The sequence below is a fragment of the Pempheris klunzingeri genome, chromosome 16, assembly GCF_042242105.1.
Source record: "Pempheris klunzingeri isolate RE-2024b chromosome 16, fPemKlu1.hap1, whole genome shotgun sequence".
NCBI lineage: Eukaryota > Metazoa > Chordata > Actinopteri > Acropomatiformes > Pempheridae > Pempheris > Pempheris klunzingeri.
The window spans coordinates 9362273-9387442 of NC_092027.1; the positions used below are offsets into that span (position 1 = coordinate 9362273).

The 25170-nt window shown below is 43.1% G+C and overlaps 2 protein-coding genes across 2 annotated transcripts in view; one reads left to right on the plus strand and one right to left on the minus strand.

The window, feature by feature from the left end:
- Positions 1–4355, plus strand: cyp51 (cytochrome P450, family 51). Its single transcript, XM_070846880.1, has 10 exons — positions 1–147; positions 259–357; positions 932–1108; positions 1231–1357; positions 1465–1639; positions 2137–2256; positions 2719–2914; positions 3519–3614; positions 3785–3953; positions 4069–4355. Exons 1-10 carry the CDS (start codon positions 1–3, stop codon positions 4245–4247), a joined length of 1485 nt encoding a protein of 494 aa, XP_070702981.1. The 3' UTR covers positions 4248–4355.
- A 990-nt stretch (positions 4356–5345) lies between these two features.
- The window catches only part of akap9 (A kinase (PRKA) anchor protein 9), a 64625-nt gene continuing 44800 nt past the window's right edge, over positions 5346–25170 (minus strand). The window contains exons 26-55 of the mRNA XM_070846839.1: positions 24404–24636; positions 22657–22776; positions 19471–19647; positions 18822–18926; positions 18282–18434; positions 17561–17647; positions 16076–17116; positions 15430–15564; positions 15297–15341; positions 15068–15208; positions 14444–14488; positions 13442–14290; positions 12567–12624; positions 11791–11912; positions 11493–11681; positions 11165–11332; positions 10901–11024; positions 10601–10796; positions 10062–10212; positions 9371–9715; positions 8879–9178; positions 8556–8785; positions 8314–8419; positions 7839–8033; positions 7468–7671; positions 7102–7334; positions 6895–6989; positions 6647–6800; positions 6256–6386; positions 5346–5878 (exon numbers count right to left, since the gene is read on the minus strand). Of these exons, the coding sequence (XP_070702940.1) occupies positions 5835–5878; positions 6256–6386; positions 6647–6800; positions 6895–6989; positions 7102–7334; positions 7468–7671; positions 7839–8033; positions 8314–8419; positions 8556–8785; positions 8879–9178; positions 9371–9715; positions 10062–10212; positions 10601–10796; positions 10901–11024; positions 11165–11332; positions 11493–11681; positions 11791–11912; positions 12567–12624; positions 13442–14290; positions 14444–14488; positions 15068–15208; positions 15297–15341; positions 15430–15564; positions 16076–17116; positions 17561–17647; positions 18282–18434; positions 18822–18926; positions 19471–19647; positions 22657–22776; positions 24404–24636 (6176 nt within the window). The 3' untranslated portion in view covers positions 5346–5834. The remainder of the gene's footprint in view (positions 5879–6255; positions 6387–6646; positions 6801–6894; positions 6990–7101; positions 7335–7467; positions 7672–7838; positions 8034–8313; positions 8420–8555; positions 8786–8878; positions 9179–9370; positions 9716–10061; positions 10213–10600; positions 10797–10900; positions 11025–11164; positions 11333–11492; positions 11682–11790; positions 11913–12566; positions 12625–13441; positions 14291–14443; positions 14489–15067; positions 15209–15296; positions 15342–15429; positions 15565–16075; positions 17117–17560; positions 17648–18281; positions 18435–18821; positions 18927–19470; positions 19648–22656; positions 22777–24403; positions 24637–25170) is intronic.

The following is a 25170-nucleotide window of genomic DNA, read 5'->3' on the forward strand; positions in this document are numbered from 1 at the left end:
ATGTCCGTGCACCTGTTTGAAATGAGCAGTAAACTGTTCGGGGACAGTGTGGGTCTGACCTCCGTGGTGCTGGCTGCCTCTGTCATCACTCTCACCCTGGGCTATATTTCCAAGTCGCTGCTCAAACAGTCCTCTGGCAACGATCTGGTAAGTTAGCCAAGAGCTAAAAAAACCAAACAGAACAGTGCCAAAAATGGTTATTGAAATGCATTCTCAGTTTGTGTTCATCATGCACTGTTGTCATGCTTCTTTTTGCAGAAATATCCACCTTTCATACCCTCCAGCGTTCCCTTCCTGGGCCATGCCATCGCATTTGGGAAAAGTCCCATTGAGTTTCTCGAAAATGCCTATGAAAAAGTGAGTATTATAGTACGAACAAAGACTAGCAGTCAGTTAATCTGCATCTGTTTTGATAATAAAATCAATTTATGCAATCATCAATAATGCCCCCCCCCCCCACCCTGTTATTTCAGCATTTAAAATGTAAATATTTTTGGATGTTATTCTAAATACAGTCTCTTAAGGTTTTACTCTGCTGGTAAGACAAAACGTGTCAAGATGGGCTTTTAGAGATAATCTTTTCAGAAGAACAAATAGACTAAATGACTCACCAACTAATCAAGGAAATATTTAATAGTTATTCATTTTGGTAAATGATGTGTTGCAGTGCTGCACTCATGCTAAGACTTTTATTTTACCTCTCACACTCAGTGATCCACACATGTACACACTTGATGTGACCTTTCCACCTTATGTCTGCTTGTGTCTACTTATAATCACCAATTTAAAGGTTTATATTATTGAAAAAGGAATAATAAGTATTAAAAGTGAGTCTCAGAGGCCTTAAAAGAGGAAATTATCCAGTAATCCAGGGGAGGGGAGGAAGTAGATTACATGTTTTAACCCCTGCGTCTCCGCTGTCCTCCCACAGTACGGCCCAGTGTTCAGCTTCACCATGGTGGGCAGTACGTTCACCTACCTGCTGGGCAGCGAAGCAGCCACGCTGATGTTCAACAGCAAGAACGAGGACCTGAATGCCGAGGACGTCTACTCCAGACTGACCACTCCGGTGTTTGGCAAAGGGGTAGCCTATGACGTCCCGAACCCTGTGAGTCCACCTTAACACTTCACATCACCTTTAATGACAAAACCACATTAGAGAGAGCGATCACAGCGTGTTGCTGTTGTATCACATCAGCTATAACACAGGCTTTCTTTAATGTGTTGTAGGTTTTTCTGGAACAAAAGAAGATGCTGAAGACCGGACTGAACATTGCTCATTTTAAGCAACATGTGAAAGTCATTGAGGCAGAGACTTTACAGTATTTTCAGAGATGGGGAGACAGCGGAGAGAGAAGTAAGATGCTGTACAAAATATTAGAAAATAAACACGTGACATTTTTCACTTTTGATATTGAGTCCAGAACAGCACAACTTAAATGCATGACCTTCTGCCCGTGTCAGACCTGTTTGAGGCGCTGTCTGAGCTGATCATCCTCACGGCCAGCAGCTGCCTTCATGGGAAGGAGATCCGCAGCATGCTGAATGAACGGGTGGCTCAGCTCTACGCCGACCTGGACGGAGGATTCAGTCACGCTGCCTGGCTCCTGCCCGGCTGGCTGCCACTGCCCAGCTTCAGGTAGGGTCCTTAAAAAGTCTTTGAATATCTTAAATTCACATTTTCACAAGGACAAATATATTTTCTTCCATTTAATAAACGTATTGTGACAAATGTCCTTTAACTGAACCAGTAATTGCCATTTTGCCGTAGCTATACTTTTTAACTGACTGCATGTGTATTTGTACGACTACATTTTCACATTTGGGTTATTTTTATTGAAAAATGTGCCTTTAATGAAATTACACCGTGGATTAAAGACTTGAAAAGTGTTGAATTCAACTTGCTCATACATGTAGACACCCTGATCTGTTGGTAGTTGACTCAACATCTGCCACAGGATGAAGCTAAGACTGAATTTCATTTAACTAAAAGAAAAGACTTTCCTGAAAAGAGTGTCAGCATATTACAATGCAAGAGAGCTCTGAAATAGTCATTCAGAAAAACACCAACACGTGTTTTTTGTACAGTAGATTTTCCATAAATTAATTTTGCACAAATCTAATGTTTTCTGTTAGGAAAAGGGACAGAGCTCACAGAGAGATCAAGAACATCTTCTTCAAGGTGATTCAGAAGCGCAGGCAGTCTGGAGAGAAAGTGGACGACATCCTGCAGACCCTCATCGATGCCACCTACAAGTAAGACGGCGTCAGTGTCCGAGGACATTATCCAGGAAATGACAGCATGGTTTCACTCCTAAAATCATGCTGCTGGATCACATTTTTCTGAGTTTGTCTCCAAAGAATTTTGATTGTTTTGTAAGATACTGCTTGGAACTTGTGATCCTTAAATGGATTAAAAACCTTCTAAACCACATAGTTCTCACTAGAAAACAGTAAAAGTCAATATACCTAACACCAGCAAGTACAGCAATTGTACTTGTAATATCTAATATAAGAGCTTTCCTCTCTGATAAACCTATCACATTGTGATAATGTAATTAGACATGTTAAGTTTAATTTGTAAGAGCTAGAAAATGGATACATTAGTGTTTAGTGTCTGCCGCAGCTCCCGTTTACTAAAATGACCATGAATAGGTGACAATTAAAACATGATCAGGGCCCTCAAAAGTTCTAAAAAAAACTGTGCTTCCCCCTCAGAGACGGGCGACCCCTGAACGATAACGAGATCGCGGGGATGCTGATCGGCCTCCTCCTGGCGGGTCAGCACACGTCCTCCACCACCAGCGCCTGGATGGGTTTCTTCCTGGCCAGAGACAAAGCTCTGCAGGAGCGCTGTTACTCGGAGCAGAGGGCTGTGTGTGGAGGAGAGCTGCCACCTCTCGACTACGATCAGGTGAGGATGGCTGCAGCGTGGGCCCGTGGAGATTTGCCTTAATTATCACAAAATACAAAAATGATCAACAGCATGTCTGAATGTTTGGAATTAAAGCATACGGCAGTTACTTAAAAAACTTCACATCCCTTTTTCCAGGTTGCACTTTGCTGTTTTCACCTCTGTTTTCCCACGATTGTGACACAAACAGTAGGAAGTGCGCCCCCTCCTGGAAATGTACAGCAATAACAAACATGTAGATGAGTGACGTTCTCTGACACACAACACAGCTTACAGACTGCTGTAGCTACATTGATTGTAGTAGATAATAACAGTGCAGCCATGCAGTGAAAATACACCAAAGCTCACAGATTTTGGATCAGAACAGACGACCTGCTGCCTGTTGAAGGACTGTTGTCTGCACTGTGTGGACAAAATGTTTTAGTCTTCTTTTCCAAAACATCTTACTGGGTGAACTCCAACTGTACGAGCCTTTATGGATTTTCCATGAAGGGGTTAAAAAGCTGCTTCAGTCCTTGTAACTATGATGAAAATGAATTACAGATGTAACAGTTAGATGATTAACAGTTTTTTTGTCCATACATCGTTGTGGTTTTGTCCTCAGCTGAAGGATCTCACCTTGCTGGAGCGCTGTTTAAAGGAGACCCTGCGTCTCCGCCCGCCCATCATGACCATGATGAGGATGGCTCGCTCCCCTCAGGTAAGAAAACTTCACTGCTCAATGACATTTGTTCCAGTTTCAAGTCCTGAATCAGTTTTATTGTACAAGATGCACCTGTCTCATCATTTTGGTGCTTTTTTTAAGCATCTGATGTCAGCAAAAGGTCTCTTCTTTTAATTTTAATGATCAGTTTCCGTCTGTTTTCTCAGACTGCAGCAGGATACACCATCCCTGTGGGCCACCAGGTCTGCGTCTCCCCGACTGTCAACCACCGTCTGCACGACACCTGGGTGGACCGGATGGAGTTCGACCCCGACCGCTACCTCAACGAAAACCCCGCTGCAGGCGAGAAGTTTGCCTATGTGCCGTTTGGAGCCGGTAAGAAACATCAGCCATTCTGAAAATACAGCATCTTGTATGAAAGAATGTCAGAAGGCAGGACGGATGTCTGAATTAACAAATCACAGCTGAACCTTCGCTGTCTGCTCCTCAGGCCGCCATCGCTGCATCGGGGAGAACTTTGCCTACGTCCAGATCAAAACCATCTGGTCCACTTTACTGCGCATGTACGACTTTGACCTGGTGGACGGATATTTCCCCACAATCAACTACACCACAATGATTCACACCCCTCACAACCCCGTCATCAGATACAAGAGGAGACCACAGTGAGGGAATAAAGACAGGAAACAGTCAAACATCCCGAGTGTTTGAAGTGAAGCTCTTAACTTCCTGGGACTTGAATTTAGAAACATTTAGATGAATGCACTTTGCTGCTTAAAAGTCCAACCTCTTACTTTTTGTTCTTCTGTCAGCCTGTTTTTTTTTTTTCTGAATGTCAACACTAATACATGAATTTTTGAAACTTGTGTTTCCAGAGATAGTTACACTGACTGTATGACTCTGACCTGAACACAGATGCTAATATTCACCACGTGAATTCTTCAGAATAGAAATGGTGAGTAACAGAGTGTCTTGATGGTGTTGAGTGAATGAAGCCTTGAGATCCTTGCAAGTTGTGTTCAGTGGATAACTGTAAAACAAGCAGAGGCTCTTCCGTTAGTAGAGTATCTTATTTAAGTCCAGATTTGGGGGAGAATTTAGGGTTTTTTCACATGACAGGTCTTTGGCACATTTACACCGATGACAACCCCCCACCCCTCAAAAACAATGCAACATTACAAGTGTAATTGTAGCCTTACTGCATTAAATGCATTGGAATCAGAAGCAGAAGAGCTCCCACTGTAAAGAGCCAGGAGAAAGTGTTGTTTTTGAGATTATGTTTTTTTGTTTTTCTGCTTTATTTTGATAGTGATGGTCGAGAGACACAAGAAAAGCAGGAGGGAGAGAGGGAGAGATAGGGGGGTGACATGCAGCAAAAGGCCCCGACTCAAACTGGGGCCGCTGCATTAAGGACTCAGCTTTGATACATGGTACATGCTCCCTTAGAGCATGCCTGAAGAAAACGCTTTTTAAAGGTGATCTTAACTAAACAGGAGCCGAACCTCTGCCTGAACCTCAGTAACGAGCACTGACTGATCCTTTGTTAACACCAAGTTATAGCGTCTTCTCAGATTGTGCTCATCGTGGCATATTCTGGTTTATTTTGTGATTTTTGATTCTTTTCGAGCAAAAACTGCTGATACTGTTCCACCCGCAGTTCCTTCTTCCAATAAAGAAACTTTCCAAAATCGGCTTCTCTCCTGTGGAAAAGGAGATATTTTTATTTTCTGGTCAAAGGATGAATAAGAAATGACAAACAGACATGGCTTTCAAATAATGTAGTCCTCTTTATTTCAGTTTTAGACAAAATACCCAGAAAATTCAAAGCTCCTACACTTTACAAAAATACGTTCTCTACAAATGTCCTCTGTAGTCTGTCTGGCCAAAACAAAACACAGTGTAGTGTAGAATATCCAGTAGCAGCCTCCTCAACAAGAAACCCAAACATTCTCTACATTAACGCTCCACCCATACAACACAAACATATAAATTAATCACAAGGTCTTAAATTAGCATCAGACAAATATACATGATTGTAGTTCATCCACAACAAAGAGGCAGATCAAATTACAAACATAGCTGTTTTTCAAGTGCTGGCGACAAAAAGCCTGAATACAACATGTCGTACACTAATAAAAAATGTGTTTTGGTCCACATGGAAAGATACAGTCCACACCAGACTGATAGAAAACAGCAGAGCACTCAGCACGAGAAAAGGCAACTGAGTTTCTTCAAGCCAAAGTAACTTGACAGCATCTATCTTCTCAAGCCAAAGTGCAATTGAGCATATGAAGAAGCACCTGCAGGGAAAATTAGGAGTTAGCTGAGTAAATCTGAAAACTACTTTATAGAACAGTTTCATTGCCACTTCACGTGAATTAGGGAGTCTGCACATATTGTTACTGTGTAAAACAATATCATGTCTGTTAGACATGTTTATCATGATACTGAGGGTCCATTTAAAACTTTCCTGACGCACTGTGTTCTTACAATTAGAGGAGAATATAGAAGTTTATATTGCGATTTTTACATTTGAGTATTGTATCATTTCCTGTCACATAAGCTGATTTCTTGTTTACTGACTGCAGAACAGAACAGCCTATTGTAAACACTAGTATGAGGTAAATAGTGTATGCAAATATTCTGCGGTACAGACGTGGGATACTGTAAGTGTTACCTGAAGTCACACTCCCCAGCCTCCTCTGCAGCGCCTCCAGTCTGGAGATGTAGTCAGTGAGCGCTCGGTCGGGGTCGTAGCTCTGCAGGTGGGAACAGGTGAGAGGTCCGTGGTCTCCGGAGATGTGCAACCTACACAACAACATCCACCTTTTTAGTAACAGAACCACAGGTACTACAACAGGTCTAAATCCCACTTTGGGTTAGCCTTCAATTTAAAGAGTTCTGTATGAAAACATATTAATACTAACAAAATACTTACATATATTTTATGTCTGTATATACATAATACAGTATGTTGTAATGATTATTATTTTTTTGGCATTTTACAGACTAATCTGGGTAAAATAATTGTTAGAATAATTGATAATGACAGAAGTGATTCGTTGTACCTGTGGGGTGTGGAGGAGACCGCTGATCTGGGGGACTCACGTCCACTTCGCCCCCTGCTGATGGAGGAGACTCCTCCTCCTCCAACACCTCCTCTCTCTCTGTACATCTCCACGCTGCCCGGGTGAAGGTAAGGAGAGTCTCTCGCCTCAGTGCCTGAGACAGATAAATAAAAATGAACTGAGCATCACTTCTACATAATACTCTCCAACATGTAGAAGCCAAAACATATGATAGAAGTTTTGGTTACCTAAAGACTGTCTGGCTCCATTTTTGTTGACGCCACAAGAAGTCGTGGAGCTCATCCCCGTCGCCTTGTGCCATCGCTTGACTAGGAAACGCATTCTGAACAGAAAATGTGTAGGTTTTAGTTTTAGAAAACACAAAAACGTAAATGACCATATATTCATCTGTGGTTACTGTGGCATTAGCAGAAAGGAAGTATTGGACCACACACCTGGAGAGGGCGATAGAGACTCGGACGGCAGAGCGGAAGCGCATCAGCCCCCGGCGACGCTGGCTGAGGGACTCCAGGCTGGAGAGCGACGGTCGGCCGCCCATCCTGGAGAGGAGCGACAGCGTGGCCTCCTCACACTCCTGGAAGCCACCCAGCAGTAACAGCAGATACTTCTTCTGGTAGATGAGCGCTTTGCGGAAGCTTTCTGACCTCAAGTACTTCCCGTACATTCTCTGGAGGCAAAGACAGGAGTGAGAGGTTGAGCTTCTCTTAACGGCTGTTGCTCTCAGTGAGTCACTACAGTTAACCAACTACAAACTGATACGAGCTGAATTATAGCGACTTATTAGCTGTTTCTAATCTGACCTTAAGTGCAGCATTGTCAGCCTCAGGTCCGGTTATCTCTCGCAGTGTGTCGGTCCTGATCTCCCCCCTGAGTCGAGCCACCTGGGCTTGGGCCAGATGTAAAGCTTTCTCCAGGCGGATCTTCTCTCTTGTCCAAGCCTCCCGCTCCTGGGAAAGCAGCATTCCTGACGAGTCCCCCTTCGACACCCCTCTCCTGCCACTGAACTGCTGGAGGAAATGAAATTATGTAATTTAGTCCAAAAAGCTGAAAGCAAACAAGTGTTTCATATTTGTTTTTCTTTCCACTATTCACTGTATCTACCTCCACTACGGCCAATGTTTGAAATCAGTGCAGTCATCCCCATCAGTAGTGTTTCCTGTCATGTACTCACACTGTCGTCAGATCCCAGTCCAGCCTGTCGGTAGCGTCGCAGCTCTTCCTCCAAGCGGAGCGTGTGGTTCCTCAGATCGTTCTTCTCTTCGGTCAGACGGCTGACAAAACCTGTCAGCTCGGCGTTCTGCCTCAGCAGCCGCTCCGTCAGGGAGTTGGAGGAGCTGGAGGAGCCTCCCGCCAGCTGGGAAACACTCTGCAGGGAAACACACCAACAGTCACAACCATGTGTGGTCATACTGGGAGCTCAACAGATTACAGACGTTCTGAAATGTAAACAAACAGCTGATGTGAGCTCATTAGCAAACAGAAAATTCTTCTTTTGACCAACATTTGTCCACAAGGAGGTGAAGTTTATTTGGTCTTATTTTTCTTCTGCAGCCATTAAAACTAAACTCAGCCACAAAATCCAGAAAAATTCATTGTAGAAGTTTTAAAACCATCAAAACCAAAGGAGGTTAAAGACAGTTTCTGACCTCGGGGACGGAGGGGAGACCTGGGGACCGCTGCAGCATCGTGATGACCTCATCAACATTGGACTGAACCCAAGATAACTCCTCACTGTCGACCTCTGCGGTCAGCCTGTACACAACATGTAGAAATGACAGTCAGTCAATTTCTAATTATATCAGACCTGCATATCATGATACATACATGGAGTCTGTAGTTATTCGATCCACTGTTTATAAAAAACACTGATTATAGCCACTTTAATTACCTGCTGGTAGTCTTGCTCACCATCCCGCGGATCTTTGAGGAAATGAGGTTGAGTTTGCTCAGGATCTTGTCAGCCGTGCGCCAAGGACCCTGATGTGGTCCGCTGGTGAGGCCTGTAGGAGACACCAGGTGGGGAGACGTGGTGGAGAACGCCGACTGAACATTTCCACTCTTCTGCTGGAACACCCAGTCTTTGGTGCGGTCGGTGGACTCACTGTGCCAGACAGCCTGCTGTTTAGATAATAAAAACATAGATTTAATACTTTGCAAGTGACACGAGATGGAAAACAAAATAAGAGTGTGTGACTAACAGTTGATACTCACGCTGTGGCCGTCAGCCTGTAGAGGTCCGGCCCCCTCCCTCTCTCCTCTCTGCTCTCTAATCTGGTTGAGCCTCTCCTCCAGTCTCTCCTTCTCCTCCTCTAGACTCTTCCTCCTCTCCACCTCTCTCTCCAGCTGCTCCTGGCCCTCAGACATTTGTGCTTCCAGCCTCTCCAGCTGGGCCCGAGCCTCCAGCAGCGCCTCCTGGTCCCGTCTCGACCTCTGACTCCCCAAAGTCAGCTCCTCCTCTTTTCGTACCACCTCCAGCTTCTGGGCCTCCACCTGACTGAGGAGATGCACCACCTGAGAGGAGACATGAAGGCAGACTTAAGACAACATGATTTTTCTGATGAGGATAGATGTTAGCCACCAGTTAATAGAGTTTCTGCTTCAAACTTTTATTAATTAATCATTCATTAATCAACATTTATACTTCTTTACTTGTAGTCATTTGAAGCAAATTCAGCAGAGCACAGAAACCCACAAACATCCCACCTGTGCATGTTTGTCATCCAGCTCCCTCTGCAGTCTTTCCAGCAGACTCCCCTCCTCCTCCAGCGGTGTCCTATCCTCCTCCACCCGCTGCTCATCAGAGGGGCCGCTATCTGTAGAAACACCCGTTCTCAGCTCTCTCTCCCTCCCCAGCGCGGTGCTCATCTCCAGGGCTTTAGCACGCTCTGTCTCCAGCTGGACTTGGAGCTCCTGGAGACGTCTGCGGAGGCTCAGATGCTCCTGTTCGGTCTCCTGGGAGAGCTGAGAGGAGGCCTGGCGCTCCTGGTCCAGGGTCAGAGTCAGCTGGGCCACACGGGTCTTCTGCTCCTCCACAGTGAGTTGCAGGTCCTTAGAGGGAAATGAAAATACATTTGTTTTTAAGAATGACTTAAACAGTATAACATAAGAAAGTTGAGATGGTAAAATATCAAGGTAATCAATACCAAGTGTAAAAAAAAAGTTACAGATCCTTGACTTGATTTTTGAATGCGTCTCCAAAGCAAACACATTAGTAATTACTGCGATAAATTGATAAATATGGTTACATGGGAAGAGGAAATGCAACAGATGTAATGTATATGAATGGATGTCTAGTTGTTTTTTTCTCTCTTCTCTTCTCTCTCTTTCCCTGTTGAGGCTTTTAAATTTAGGTTTAACAACACGAATTACAGGGCACCTCTCTCAAGGCTTTTACCTCCAGTTCCTCTCGTTTACTCTCCTCGTCTCTCCCTGTTCGACACCTCTCCTTCTCCATGGCCCACTGAAGATCTCTGCTTCTCTTCCTCTCCTCTGTTAGCTGGTCGCTCAGTGCGTCCACCTCAGCAGCCTTCTGCGACACCTCTGCCCTGTTGACAGACAGAAAGGTAATGGATATTTTAGTCGTATAGAAGGTTTGTTGAAGCTCGGCGCTTCAAGTTAAACACTCGTGATTGGAGGCAAAGCTTCACTGGTGGTAAGTGCAACATGACTGATTTAATTCAAGCCTGGGAACTTTGTGGGATGCATTATTCCCTTTCTCGCCTCATATTACCCATCTACATCTCCACTGTAAACGTAAGTGAAAAAAGTTTTCACGCAACCATAAAACTACTGTCTCTTCTATTTCACATTTCACGGTTACAGTTTCAGATCACTGGAACACCTGTCTTACAGCACATCTGTCTTAGTGAAGTATTTTCACTCTAATAGTTATAGAACTGTGTCCAGGTGTGTTGGATGCACGTCATGTCTAACCTGACAGCATCCAGCTCTTTGAGGTGTTTGTGCTGAGCCTTGAGCGTCGTCTCCAGCTCCAGTTTAGTCTGGGACAGTTCACCCTTCAGCTCCTCCACCAGCAGCCTGTCAGCCTCCGCTGCTCCACCAGCTCCTCCAGCCTCCCTCTGCTCCGTCACGCTAAATTCACCACCCAGTGACACAGCAGGCTGGTGACCTAAAGGAACACAATCAGAAAACATCAATGTCAACGCTAAGCAGGCAAGATAATGAACACATTATTAGTGGTAAGCAAATATGACAATGTTTGAGGAACCTCACCTGCAGGGTGAGAGTAGGATTGATGAAGCTGCTCTAGTTGACCACGGAGCTGTTGGATCTCAGAGATGAGACTGGACCTGTCGGCAGTGCAGAGCGAGCCCATGGCGTCTCTGTGCTGGGCGTCCTGGATCAGGATCACAAATACAGCATCTATTAGATTACAGACCAGCATCTATGTGTACACAGTAAATCTTAATTTAGTTAGTAATCTTGCTTTGGAATGAATTCAGTGCTGGATTATGGATTAAAACTGTTATTTCTGACCTGTTCAGCGAGCGTGCGCTCCAGCTGATTGAGGTGGATGATAGCATCACTGGTGTCCAGCAGGTCCAACTGGCTGTAGAGGGCGTTCTTCAGCACGCTGCGCTCCCTTATGAACACCTGCCGCACTGCATCCAGCAGCTGCGCACGCCAGTCCACACCGCCTGTCGCCTGGAGCAAGTCAGAGATGCGCACATAAAGACTCAAGCACACGAACAGTGGATGATTTCTCCATTTGACTTAAAAAATGTGAAGTTTGAACTGTGACGTTTCTGACTAGTTCTGACAAGTTACTACAGTTTTATCTTGATTCTTGGGGGGTTTCCTCTACCTGTGTTTCTCTGTGTATCTGCATCTGGGTGATAAGGCCTTTGAGAGACTCCACAGTCGCCAGTAAGGCATCTCTTTCCTTCACCCAGCCTTGGACGTTGAACTGGCTGACCGGCTCGCCTTCAGAGATTGGGAGCTCTGACAGGGAGAGCACCTGCATGCCCTCCTGATGCACCTCACGGAGCAACGTCTGATCGGACAAACATCACACAGAAATTATGTTAGTTTTACAATCAGTCTTTTCTAGTCCATAAATTAATTAGCTCCAGGACCATGTTTATAATAACTGAAGGCTGAACCTTGATCCGGTCAGGCAGTGGATCGTCGGCCTCTCTCCTGGCGCCCTCTGGAGTAGTCCTGAACTCCTGCTGCAGGCTTGGCAGGTCAAATCCAGTCCGCAGGCTGTAGTCTGAGCTACTGTCTGTGAGAAGAAAAAGAAAATTCAGTTAGGAAGATCTGCTTATTGTTACCCACATACTTTGAATATGCTTTAACAAAACTTTATGTGTACTTTGTGTACCTCATTGATACCGCTGAGACAGTTCCAGTTCCAAATGTCATAATCATTTTTGTTTTCTGAGTTTTTAAATAAATAGATGAATGAAATAAAGATATTAATGGACCTAAGAGATGGATTCAAGCTTTTTCAAGTCTGTCTTAATACAATATTAAAATGAGCTCATATGTAAGTGGAAAAAGGTTGCTGTGACAATTAAATAAACTGAAGGGTCCGTGACCAAAGGAGCAGCATTACAGCATGAAAGTTACAATCAGTGTTAATGGAAATGAGTGAAAGCTGCCATGACTATTTCAGGCTTTGGGAAATGTTTGTAGAGCAAAAGCCCACATCCCCTTAGCTCTATTGTCACATAAAGTAACAGCATAAACACACAGAAATAAGAATAGCTGAGTGGACTACTCACTTTCAGGTTATTTCTGTAAATTGTTTATTCAAGTAAAACCCAATAAACACGAAGAATGCTGAAGAAGAACTGCTATTTGATCATTGTCAAAAACAATGATTAAATAGAGGAGTAGCCCTGTGATTGTGCTGTATCAGTGTGAGGTATCTTACCACTTGTGTAACCATCTTTGAACTGTGACCCAGGACGGTCTTGTCTCGATGAGGGGGCCTAGAAAAGATTAAACATGATTGATTTATTATCAAATGATAATACAAGTAATGTTTGCGTATCTTCGGTATGGGACACCTTCAAAACACCAACCAACATAAACCTACTGTACAATTCATGAAAATGCTGACAGCGAATTGGCAACATTTCTGATAATTGCTTGATATGATTGATGAGGTAATTTATCATCTTTGGGGTTTTATCTATCTGGCTTTTGCAAATACGGTAGTTTTAGACAAAATGTAAACCACTAAATGATTCAAATGCCCTCAAAATCTGTAATTGTGTAAAACGTTTGTAAGTAATGTTTTGCAACTTCTCTCAATATAAAACTAAATTGCAGTATGAAGCACATAGATACATCGGAACTACAGTCATACTGTATACATACTCTATGAAACATCTACCTCCTTCTCTCAAACTAAGTAGTAAGTAGAACAAATATTTGTTAAGTCAAAGCAGACAGTATGCAGAATATGCTGTTGAGGGACAGCATTCTCCCACAATGCAATGCACAAAAGAAATGCTTACAGATGGAAAAAACTAAAATAAAATGTGGGTGGTGTTAAAAAGCTACAAGAAATCTTAGATAATGATTTTAAATCAGGAAAAAGCAGCTTTCCAAGATCGTAGTTTGACCGATATCCATTATCACACGTATTGTATAATTTCCTGTTAGTATAAAGCGGTAAAGTACATCTTTGTATACTAACTGCTCAACACAATACTGCTATGATGAGGATGTAGTATATAATTCATATATGTAGGATTAGTATGTAGTATGGACTCAGGACATACTAGTGTTTCCTGTCCTCACCTCTGTAGAGCGCAGCTTGTCAATAACAGTCTTGAGGGCCTTACACTCATCCTCTAGAGCCTGTGTGTCCCGACGAAGGCTTTCGCTCTCTGAAATATGCCGAGCCTCCATGTCCAGGATCTCTGCTGCATGGAGCTCCTGCATCTGTACAATCTTCTCCTGGAACTCTCCGATCACCTCCTCCATCTCGTCTTTGGCTGCAGACTTGCTTTCCGGACCGAAGTCAGACATTTGGAGAGGGTCGGTCTGTGTGAACGAGTGTGTCACAGCCATGAGTCTCTGCTCAGAGCTGCTGTTTAGCGGAGCACTGTGGGATTTGTTGGAGGACTGGCTGGAAGTGGAAGAGTTTTTCCTGGTGATAGATGGCTTATCTTTGGCGGTGCTTCCCTTGCCAGCCGGTTGTTTGCTTGCTTTCCTTTTAGGCTGGGTGGTGGAGGAGGAAGATGCAGAGGAGACAGGCTGAGGAGACGGAGAAGGAGAGGGGGAGGGAGAAGGAGATGGAGGACCAGAACCCGCTGTTTTCATCAAAGCTGTTCGTACCTCCTGGAGCTCCTCTTTGAGCTTAGAAATGGAGAGCTCGCGGACACGGAGCTCGTCCTGTAGTTTCTCATTGTGCTGCCTGTAGCTGCTGAGTTCTTCTTTGGTGGTATCCACATTCTTTCTCACCTCCTGGAGCTCCTCATTGAGTTTAGAAATGGAAACTTCACGGACTTCAACGTCCTTCTGAAGTTTCTCACTATGCTGTCTGTAGCTGTTGAGTTCTTCTTTGGTGGAAGCCGCATTGACTTTGACCTCCTGGAGCTCCTGGAGCAGCTCCGCCATGTTGGCTCTGTCTTCCTCAGCTTTTACCTTGAGGATGATTGGGCAGGGGTCAAATACTGTACATACAGCCAGGTATCATGACAGAATATGATGTTTTCATAAACACCAACATTATACATTACAATAAAATGTAAATTATGTTACAATCCAAAAAAAAAATTGGTCAAAATTCTGACTTACTTGGAAAAGCTCTCCTTTAAGGTGAGCAATGGTCATTTCCCGCTCCTTTAAAAACACAAACAAGTGTATGTAATTAAAATGTGTATAAATAAAAACCTACAAATACATATGATTACAGATATACAGATAAAACAAGCGTTGATCCACTTAAAGAAAGAGTTAAGCATTTTGGGAAATACTCTTATTTGCTTTGTGGTGGAGAGTTGAGTTGAGAGATGAGAAGATCGATATAACTCTCATAACTGTTAAATATGAATCAACAGCCAGCTGGTTTGCTCAGCTTAGCATAGAGACTGAAAGCTAGCTTGGCTCTGTCTGAAGGTAACAAAATCCACCCACCAGCACCAGTACATTAAATTATGTTATCCTGTTTGTTTAATCCATTCAAAAAGGAAATGTAAAATGTCTTTATGCTAAGCAAAGCTAACCTGCGGCTGGCTAAAGCTACATATTAAGAAATATTAAGAAAATGTCAAAACAATCTTCTTCTTTTTGAAAGAAAAAAGGGAAAAACATAGAGAAATATATATTTTTGCAGTGGTTTCCACTGATGACTTTTACTGAACGCAGCACCCAAGACAGGATATGGCTGTAAAGATTTTAGGTGACCGGCTGGCTCTGTACCTGCAGCAGCTCCTGTAGCTTCTCTATGCTCTCCCTGCAGCTGTTCAGCTCCTCTTTGGTGGCAGCTGCCTCGTTTTGAGCCTCCATTAATTCCTGTTGAAGCTCAGACACCTTGGTCTCCGCAATGACTCCGGATGAGACCTAAAGTGAACAAGTTTCAATATTAGTCAAGAAAATAATTGGTTTATTGAAATTTTAAACTGAATAGGATAAAATTTTTGTTTCCCACATTTTGAAGTTGGTCCTGTAGTCTCTCTATTGCAACTGCTTTTTCCTGTAAAGACATAAACATTTGTCAGTCCCACTAAACATTAGAAATACTCTCACAAAAGACATATGAACACTAAGAGGCAGTCACATACTTGGAGCTCCTCCTGGAGTCTGCTGCAGCTCTCCTTGTAGCCGTCCAGCTGCTCTCTGGTGGCCGTGGCCTCGTCTCCGACCTCCCGCAACTCCTGAAGAACCTGTGACGAAGCCGGCTGCTCATCAGCAGACGCCTGATAAAAAGATTCAAACTTATCAGAGCACAGCCTTGATAGACTTGATTACAATGACTTCATTGACTGTTAACCATTAATGAGGAAACACAGAAAATTAAAAAAACATGCTGCAATATATACTCCATTCAGTACAATAGTATAATAGTGTGCATATAGACAAAATAGACTAAGAAATATCGCTCCAACTATTAACTTCTAAGTGTACAAGTGTAAATGCAAATACGTTTATTTGCTTTCTCGCTGAGAGGGAGATGACAAGATTTATACAACTGTCATGTCTGCACAGTTAGCTACAGCAAACAGCCGGTTTGTAAAAAAATAAAAAAATCTGCTGACCAGCACCTTTAAAACTCACAAATTAACATGTGGTATCTTTAATCAATACAAAAATCGAAGTGTAAAAACAACAGCTTGTGGTCGAGGGGAAGGGGATTATGTGCTGGACTAGCTCTTTCCCAGACTCAAAATGATTAACTACTCCTTTATCACTTATAGGCCAATCTCGTACCCCCACAGCCGGTGATGTCCTCTGGTGCGTCCTGGCCTTCATTTGGCTGAGCAGATCCATGAGCACAGACAGCCTCCTCTCGTACTCCAGCACCTCCTCCTCAGAGCTGGAGAGCAGCTGCTTCTGGAGCTCCTGGTCTTTCTGCATCCCAGTGAGTCCCACCTCCAGCTCACGCAGCCTCTGGGTCAGATGGACCACCTTCGCCGCAGGAACTTGTCTCCCTTGACCAATTCCACTGAAGTCCATTTGGGGAATACCAAAGTCACCAAAGTCATAGACATGTGGCTCCACCTTTGGTGTCACAGGCGGCTCAGCTTGTCTCTGCTGGTCCTGGTTCTTACTGAATCCTTGTGACTGCTGCTGCTGGAAGGCCTCTAGTGTGGCCTGGCTGACAAGCGCTGCAGCCATTTTCTCCCTCAGATTGTTCTCCAGATTAGAGATCCTCTGTTGGAGACCATCTGCATAGCTTTGCGTTTCCTCCACAAGGAGGCGGCAGCGGCTTAACTCGCTTTCCTTTTCACAGAGCACGTCCTCAAGCTCCTGGATGCGGAGGTCCAGCTCTTCCACTCTGGATGTTGCACTCTGCTCTAAAGCTTGAACTTGGGCCTGCATCACTACAAGGCCTGCAGTTTTCACTCTGAGAGCTTCCTCGAGTTCTCCCTCTGAGCTCTCCACTTTTGCTATTTCAGCAAATGCCTCTGTGCTCTCTTTCAAGTGTAGATATGCCTCCAACAGCTTACTGTGCTCCATTTTGAGCGTATTGACCTCTTTGGTCGCCAGGTCCATTCTCTGTTTCATTTCATCGTATTCCTCTTTACTTGGCCCCGACACAGCGCTCTCTGGCTCAGCGCTGGCGTCCTCTTCCTCCTCTACAGCCTGCTTCTGCTCAATATTGGCCAGTTCCTGCTGTAGTTTATCTATGACTGCATTCAGTTGGTCAAGCTCCTCCTCGTTATTCCTCTTTACGCGATCTTGTTCGCTCCGCAGGCACTCCACCTGGGACTCCAGGTCTTTAATCAGCTCATCCCGCCCATCAATTTCCTAAAGAGAAACAGACATTTTTAAACCATACAAATATCAGATTTGAGGAGTCCATAGCTATTCTGCTATTAGGATAAACCTCTGAGTCCCTGCTGTGTTTAGAAAGATTCTTTGGACTGAATAATGTTGTTTTGATGGGCTTTTGTATTTAAAGTTTCTGAAGTTGATCAGAATGTAAAAACATTTTAGAGACTCAGAGGTTTAATATGTCACTTCACATGAGCAAATGATCACCTCACAACAGACGATGGTGCCATGGAACTACTTACCGAGACAAAACAAGCAAAAACAACCCAAAAAACAAAAACAAAAAACAAAAAAATGGTGGCGACCAAAATGAAAACGCACATGAAACCAGAAAACACACACACAGATGCACTACCACGGAGTTATGCATATTCAAAATAGACATTTGTTCTATTTTGTATATGCATATTGCGTTACCTTGTTATCAGAGGCTGATTCCATGTGTTGGAGCTTAGTGATCTGTTCATTAAGAAGTGCTATTTCCCTGTCTTTGTCCTCCATCACCTTCAAAATCAGAGATTATAATGTGATGGCTATTAATGAACACGACACGCGAAAGTCCACTCGGAGTCACCCTTGTAGTGGACTACTCAAAGTACACTGAATGAGTCAAAGAAGAAATGTGCCGGCAGCAGCAGTGAGTCTTGCATGACAAAAAAAAAAAAAACCTTAAAAAGGTGCAAACTAAAATAAGCAACATATGGCAAATATCTCATTTTAAAAAAAGAGCACTTGAACAAAAGAGTTTGTGAGCAGAAATCTAAATGTTACATGGATATAATACTGGTATATGTATTACGTAAAAATGTCCTGATAACAACTGGTGGGAGCAGTTTTTGGTTGGTTGTATTTGTGCACTTACAGTACAAACGTATCTGGCAATGTCACACATATCATATCGGTCAACAGTGTTAAAGTCACTAACAACCGCTGGTTTATCTTTTGGTCTTTCGTACAACAGTACAAAAAAATTTTAAACACAATATGTGGCCAGCATCTGTCTTACAATGATATCTACAGTTTTTGAGAAGCCAGAGTGGCTGCAGTTCACAAACACAACCAAACTCAACCACTTCTGGAATTCACAATCATAGTTAAAGATACTGTGAAATGCTGCCATGGCAGCACAGCTGATTACCCGGAGCATGCTATCCCTTGTTTCTAGGTACTGCTGCTGGCTGCTGATCTCCTTCCTCTGGATCTCCAGCTGCATGTGAAGCTGCTGCACCTCCTCGCCCTTGTTCTCCAGCTCCTCTTTGAACTGCTCCAGCTGCTCCTCCAGGTTACAGATCTGAGGGGGAAGGTAAACAGACAAGCACTTTAGAGGAGACGCCACGAAACTGTACTGAATATGTCACCAATATTTGTAATATTTTGTAAATTAATTCTGTAATTAAACAAAGAATGCAGATGTTGATATTAAAAGGATACTACACTGCAAATTGTTTTTAGCTGAAGGACATGCAGTTGCAATGACATTGAAATTAATTGATTTAATGCCTGCACTCCAAACACCAGATTTATTCGAACAAAGAGCGTTTCATTCCCAGGTTGATCTTTCGTAACACTGAAATATTGCCCAATTAAATAAATGTGTGGCTTAGAGCGAGCTTGCACACGTTAGTCTTTTCATCACTGCTTTAAAAAACCTCAAAGCACAAAGTGAGCAGCCCACTACCTCCTTCTCTTTCCGCTCCAGAGCTTCTCTCTCTGTCTGTAACTGAGCCTCCAGTGTGGATTGTCTTGCCTCTGTGATGGATGCATGCTGCTTCTTTTGTTCAACCTGCGACACACACAACAACACACACACGAAAGAAACTATTCAGCAGAGCTGTTATTTACAACATGGGCACAAAGGCGTGATGGAGCAAACTCTTGTGATCAAACAGATTTTCAAGGACGCGAGCTAGACGTGCACGCTGTCGATATTGTATCTTTTATTGCGCAACTGCAGCTATGAGCTATTTGTCAGCTGAGCAGCGACATAGCAGATTTAAGAATTTCCTACACTGCTTTTTTGTTCTCTCCCTACAGCCCTTAATGAACACTGGGGGGCAATCTTGACAGTTGCTAGCCATAGCTCAGTGTTATCATCAACAGCAAACTGCTGAAGAAGACCCACCCACACATTGTTCTCCCTCTCTGTCCGTCCCAACCCTCCTCCCGTTCCTCCTCTAGCTGTCACCCCATCTACATCCTCTCACACACACCCTCTGCCATGCTCTACAGCTATTGTTCTGACTGCTTTTTCTCTCTGGCCGTCTCTGACTCAGTCTCCTGCACATCCTTCATCTCCTGCTCCCCCCTGCCCCCCTCCCCTTACTAACCTTCTCCAGGGACTCAGCGCTGGCCAGCAGGGCCTGCTCCAGCTCGCGGATGCGGCTCTCCAGCTTGTCAATCTCTTCGTCGCGCTCTCCCAACTCACGACGCAGCTGCTCTGAGCTGAGCAGCAGCTCACTGCACCAATCCGCCTTCTCCTTCAGCTGGGAGGTCAGCTGGTCCACCTGGTAGTAAGAGAGAGAGAGAAATGAGGAGAGCGGGAGTGAGAGAGAGAGAGAAAGAGAGAGAGACAGAAAGAGAGAGAGAGAGAGAGAGAGAGAGAGGGGGGGGTCGTTTAATGAGATTCGCTCTCAGACACCACTCGCTACAGCTTAGCTGGTACATGTACAGCTAGCTGGGAGGTCAGCTGATCCACCTGAGAAAGGAGGGGGCCGAGAGTGAAAAGAGGTGCAGGGACAGAGGGGAGAGAGAGATTTCATTCAGGGCGACACAAACCACAGAGCAGTACATTGACCAGGAGGACCGCTGGCAGGTAACTGGTCCATCTGTGAGACGGGAAAACATCAATGAGGTCAATGAGGCGGAGGGAGAGGGTCAACAGGAGGGAGGTTTGTTTACACTCATCTCAGAACTGGGAAGGAAAATTATAACTAAATAACTAAATTTATACAGTCCCCCTGCTTGATTAAACAAGAAAATGACGTCACTTCATAAAAGAGTGACTGACCTTTATCTATTCTGGTGTATAAAAATCACCTCTTAAGGATGTTATGTCAAACTTTAATGTGTTTTTTATTCAATTTCTTGCTTGACATTCAGGAAAAATTTTGGCTGGCGACATGTAGCATGTAGGCATGTAGTAAATGGCAAACTTAAGTTTGTTAACATAGTTTTTACTGACAGAAACTCATATTGATGTATATGTATGTATACTTTGTATTGCCTCACAGAAAAATATGAAAAGCCTTTCAAAGTATGCTTTTGGTATTATTGTTTGGAAAGGCAAACCTCATTGAGGAGGATACTGTAATAAGGTTTCTCTACACTGGACTTGTGAACACACTACCTTTCCCCCCACTTTGTTTCTGCTGTTGACTGATCCCTGGGACATTGAAGGGAGAGACAGGAGGAGGGAGAAGAGTGAGAAAAGACATTATTTCGAAGTTGAGTCGCTTCCAAATGAAGACATGAACATCAGAGAGGGATCAGACTGGAGAAAGGATGGAGAACAGGCCATTAATTGCTACAGGGTTGGGTGGGATTACTAAAATGCACTAAACGTTATCTGGGGGGGGAGACTTGATTCTACATGTAGCTAGAAGCAATACCTTAAAGGTTACTCCATCCACCTGTAATAGCCATGGGAGAGAGAAGGCAGAGGCATAAAGGATCAGAGGATGGAGAGTTCAAGGGCAAGAGGGGGAAGAGAAAGCACTTAGTGATAAAAATGTGGCAGGAGTCTCTGGAAATTATTGAAATACAAGAGGTTATATTTGGCATATCTGTCTGTGTGATACAGATGCATAAACTATATAATACAGAAACAAGGAAACCACAGAATTAATTATATCTAACTACAGTACAGCATACATGAAAGCTGCAGTCATAAATTATATTATTCAAGTCTTCATCTAATTTAGAGGGGAACTCTGTCTGAGCAGAGCAGCATTCAAGGGTTGAATTGAGGATACTTCATTTACAAATACGGGAAGAAAGGGAAACATGATGATAGCACTGAACATCTGAGCCATCTTCTAACTGCCTCATCTTGTCAAATGATGATTCAGATTGGGCAAGTGAAACATACTGAGAGCCCCATGACCTACTGCAGCTTGTTTTCTAAAGCAGACTGTGTCATTTTAGATTATTAAAATGTTAAAGTGAGTTGAATGGGAAAATAAAGGAAGGAAATAAATAACATTTATGGTAAAACTAGCAGCAGTCACTGTTGAGATGGATGAGACTGGTGCACAAAGAGAAATGTCATCCTGCTATTTAGTCCTGCAATGTTGACTTAAAAAGCAGGTTAAGACTTTTTTCTATAACTATCAAATAGTCTGCACTGTTACTCGTGTGTGTGGTGATGAAATTTAACTGGGAAAATGTGACTGTCAAAACTCGCTTGTGGTAGTTATGCTGGACTGACTTTCAATAGCTGTCGAACTCAAACATAAATATTACAGGGACGACTAACAACGGCGTCTGCAGAAGCTAATCTGCATCCTATGAACAATTAACTATAATAAACAATAAAGATTAACGTTCTGCTGGACATGTTGCGGTGAAGTGTAATATGCGCCTGTGACACAAATATTAAAGCAGCATTAATTCATCTTTTAGGCCGCTTGGGGGCTGCGGAACAAAATATAAACAACATGGATTTATAATGACCGTAAAAAGTTGATCTTGCGCATATGTTAGCATTCATTTAAAGTGGAAATGTCTGTCTCTTTAGCTGCTAAAATCCCCCACTGTGCTCACCATCTAGTTGCTAACTTTGGCTGCTCTTCGGTGCTGACAGGTATCTTACAGTGGGTTTATCAGAGCTTTTTAGCTGAAAAGAACAGCTGAAAATGAGGTTGATGAGAGTGAACCAAAACACTTGAGTTGCAGGCTACAAAAGCTGAATTACTAAAACCCTCCACAGAGCTGAGGGTTCATTATCACAAGCGACATCTTATACATTACGCATTGTCACTTGATCTGTTGTTGATCTGTAAATGTTATAAAAATGTAAGGAAAATCATTTGAATTTAGCCTGTAAACTGTGAGCAGTCATGACCTCCTGAGCTGAGAATTCACTGTTGAAATTTGATATCAGGGGTTACATAACATATCATGTTATTGTGTCTTACAAACACATGGCCTTGTTTTTGACAACATTTTGTATTTCAATAACAGCCGCACCAGAGCAGTGATTACCTTCAGCAAATCTTTTGGAGAAATCACTCCCACTGTTGTGTATTTGATGATCATGTAAATATAACCCACTATTACACAACTTACAAAAGATTGCAAGGAAAAACATTCATTCTCACTCTTCCGTCTGTGCAACACTCCCACTGTTTGGTATCATTTTTGTGGCAGCACAGGTAACTCTACCAGCTCTATTGTTCTGCTGTGTGACTCGCAGCTCTGTGTTCATGGCCACATCAGTGTTATGTTCAGAAAAAAGAAAAGCGTCTCTATTAATGCCAGGTCCTCTGGCAGAGAACAGAGCCTTCTCCTGTTACCTCTTGGTTTCTTTTCTCAGAGCCAATCTGAATCTTCTGTGGATTCTTCAACTGTTGCTCCAGTTTCTGGATCTCCTGCTGGAAGAAATCTCGCTCGTGCTCTCTGTCTACAGCTTGTTCCTAAATGTCAAAATAAAGACAGGATGGAGAGAGAAATACAAATAAATATACAATGAAAATAAGAGTTTTTCATTGGTGTATAAGAGTATGTATATTACACAAGATCTTCAATAAAGTGGACATTTTCTGACATCAATACAGGCTTACTTTATTTGCAAAGACATCTTGAATTCACCTCTTTAGAAAGCAGTTTACTTAAGAACTGCTCAGTGAGACATTTTTAATTATCAGAGACTTAAAGGCCATTTGAGGGGATCATTTGATGGATTTAACTGTTTCTAAATCCTGTTTGGTTGCATACCGTGACGACTGAAAACTTGGGCATAATGAACCATATTTATGTGTACTTTACAGATTGCAGATCTTGGATTGACCAACAGATGAGATAAACTCTGACATAAGGTGCTATTGTTGTCTTTGTTAACTTTGGTGACAGAAAAATGTCACATAAAGGTAAATACATAGATGGAGTGACACATGTAGGTTCCAGCTGTGTTTCTCCAAAAGGTCTTTAACAGAGGCTAAGAGTCCATTGTCTCCACTTATGAAAGATCAAGATTTTCATCTGCTAAAACCTCAGATTTGGATGATGAGATTCACAGGATCACATTAACATGATTATGGACTTTTTACTTTCATGCCTGGGTAATTACTCACAAACTTAACAGACACAAACATGTTGCACAAATGGCTGTCAAAACAGAAACGCAAATGAAATCAGGATTTCCATTTTCAATGCACACTACAAAAAGGATTAAAGGATTGGCATAATAATTTAATTAGAGGATTACATGTCTACAAATTAAATGTTTGTGTGTGAGCGACATTAACAGGACAGAATAGAAGGAATTTGCTTCCAAATAACATCTAGACGATTGCATGCCAACTCCTGACCAAGTGGCCTAATTATGGTGATGGGAACACAACTCATTAGACCCCGAGCCAAATATGACGCAGTTCCCCCCAGAACAAAAAATTATGAAATCATTAGGTCAGCAGGTCGACTGGCCTGAATCTGAGATGGTAATAAGACTCTAATTAATTATTAATATCTGCAAAAATGTCAAACATACCAAACCAACATATTTCTACTCGAACATAAAGGTGTTTTATTAAGAGTGTTGCCTCAAATTTATCCAGTCACAAGAAAGAGTCATCATTACCACATACCCTGTCAGACATTGCAATGAGCTTTAAAATGGGTTTCATTTGTTACATGCCACTATGGCCATGTCAAACACCACTAAAAGACTACAGGTTGCAGATGAGAAAAAAGGAAGCTGATTAATACTGATGCTATTAAACTAATATACTGAATGAAAATGTAAAAAAAAAAACCCGAAGGCATTAAATTTACTGTGATTAAAGACAATGAAAGGTAGCAAATATTCACTTCAGAGCTGAACATTTTTGCCTTAAAATGACTTGAACAATTCTTTGATTAAAAAATTTTTTTGCTCTTTTTCTGCCTATTGACTTCTAATTTCATTTCCACTGAGAACACCTATAAGAGCTCCAGTCATTATTGCCCAAAAAGGAATAGAAATATGATAATTTAGTCACTGACGTCAGAGTAAACGCAGTTTTGAGCTACATGACATTAGAGATCATTTTCTTTGTCACTCACATCGAGGAACCTCCTGTTCTTCTCCAGCTGTTTCTCCAGAGCTTGGATCTGCTGCTGGAGGTCTCCGTTCTCGGTCCTCTGAGCGTGCTCCAGCTCGATCACCCTGTTGACCTGCTCCTCCAGCTCTGCCTCCAGCAGCTTCACCTGCTTCAGGAGGTCGGCGTTCTCCTTCTCTGCCTGACGCTGGACCTCCACCTTCTCCTTCATCAGCTTCTCCGTCTCCTCCAGCAGGTCTACAGAGTAGGGAGGAGGAGAGGTTAAGCATCACTGCTTGTCGACCAAAGGTTAAGTTAATTATTCGTTCAGGTTTGATTTTGATGACGGACAGGACGCTGAGATGGAGCTACCGAAGAGTCTGAAGCTTGTGAGCCAGGAGATTTAATGCAGATTTAGCAGATTTTTGCCATGTTGTTAAAAAACAATTATCAACTTCTATGAACTGTACCAATTTTATATAAGTCGTGGAGACTTTTACAGTTTCATCTGGCTTACCTCAGGCTCTTCCAACATCTCAGTCAACTTCCCAACATAATGCCCCGTTATCGCACATGATTCCCCATCATGATGCCTCTTTGCCCTTCCGCTGCCACCAGTGAACAACCCACACCAGTTTACCCAGGATAAAACCCCGCAGGATTAGTGCAAAAGTAACAAGGTGAGAGAGTGCAAATGACAGAACAAACATGTGGACAGCCCAGACATTGCAATATCCATGCCCATTAAGCATTTACAGGCAGGGGAGAGAGACTTCCTGAACTGCCAATCAT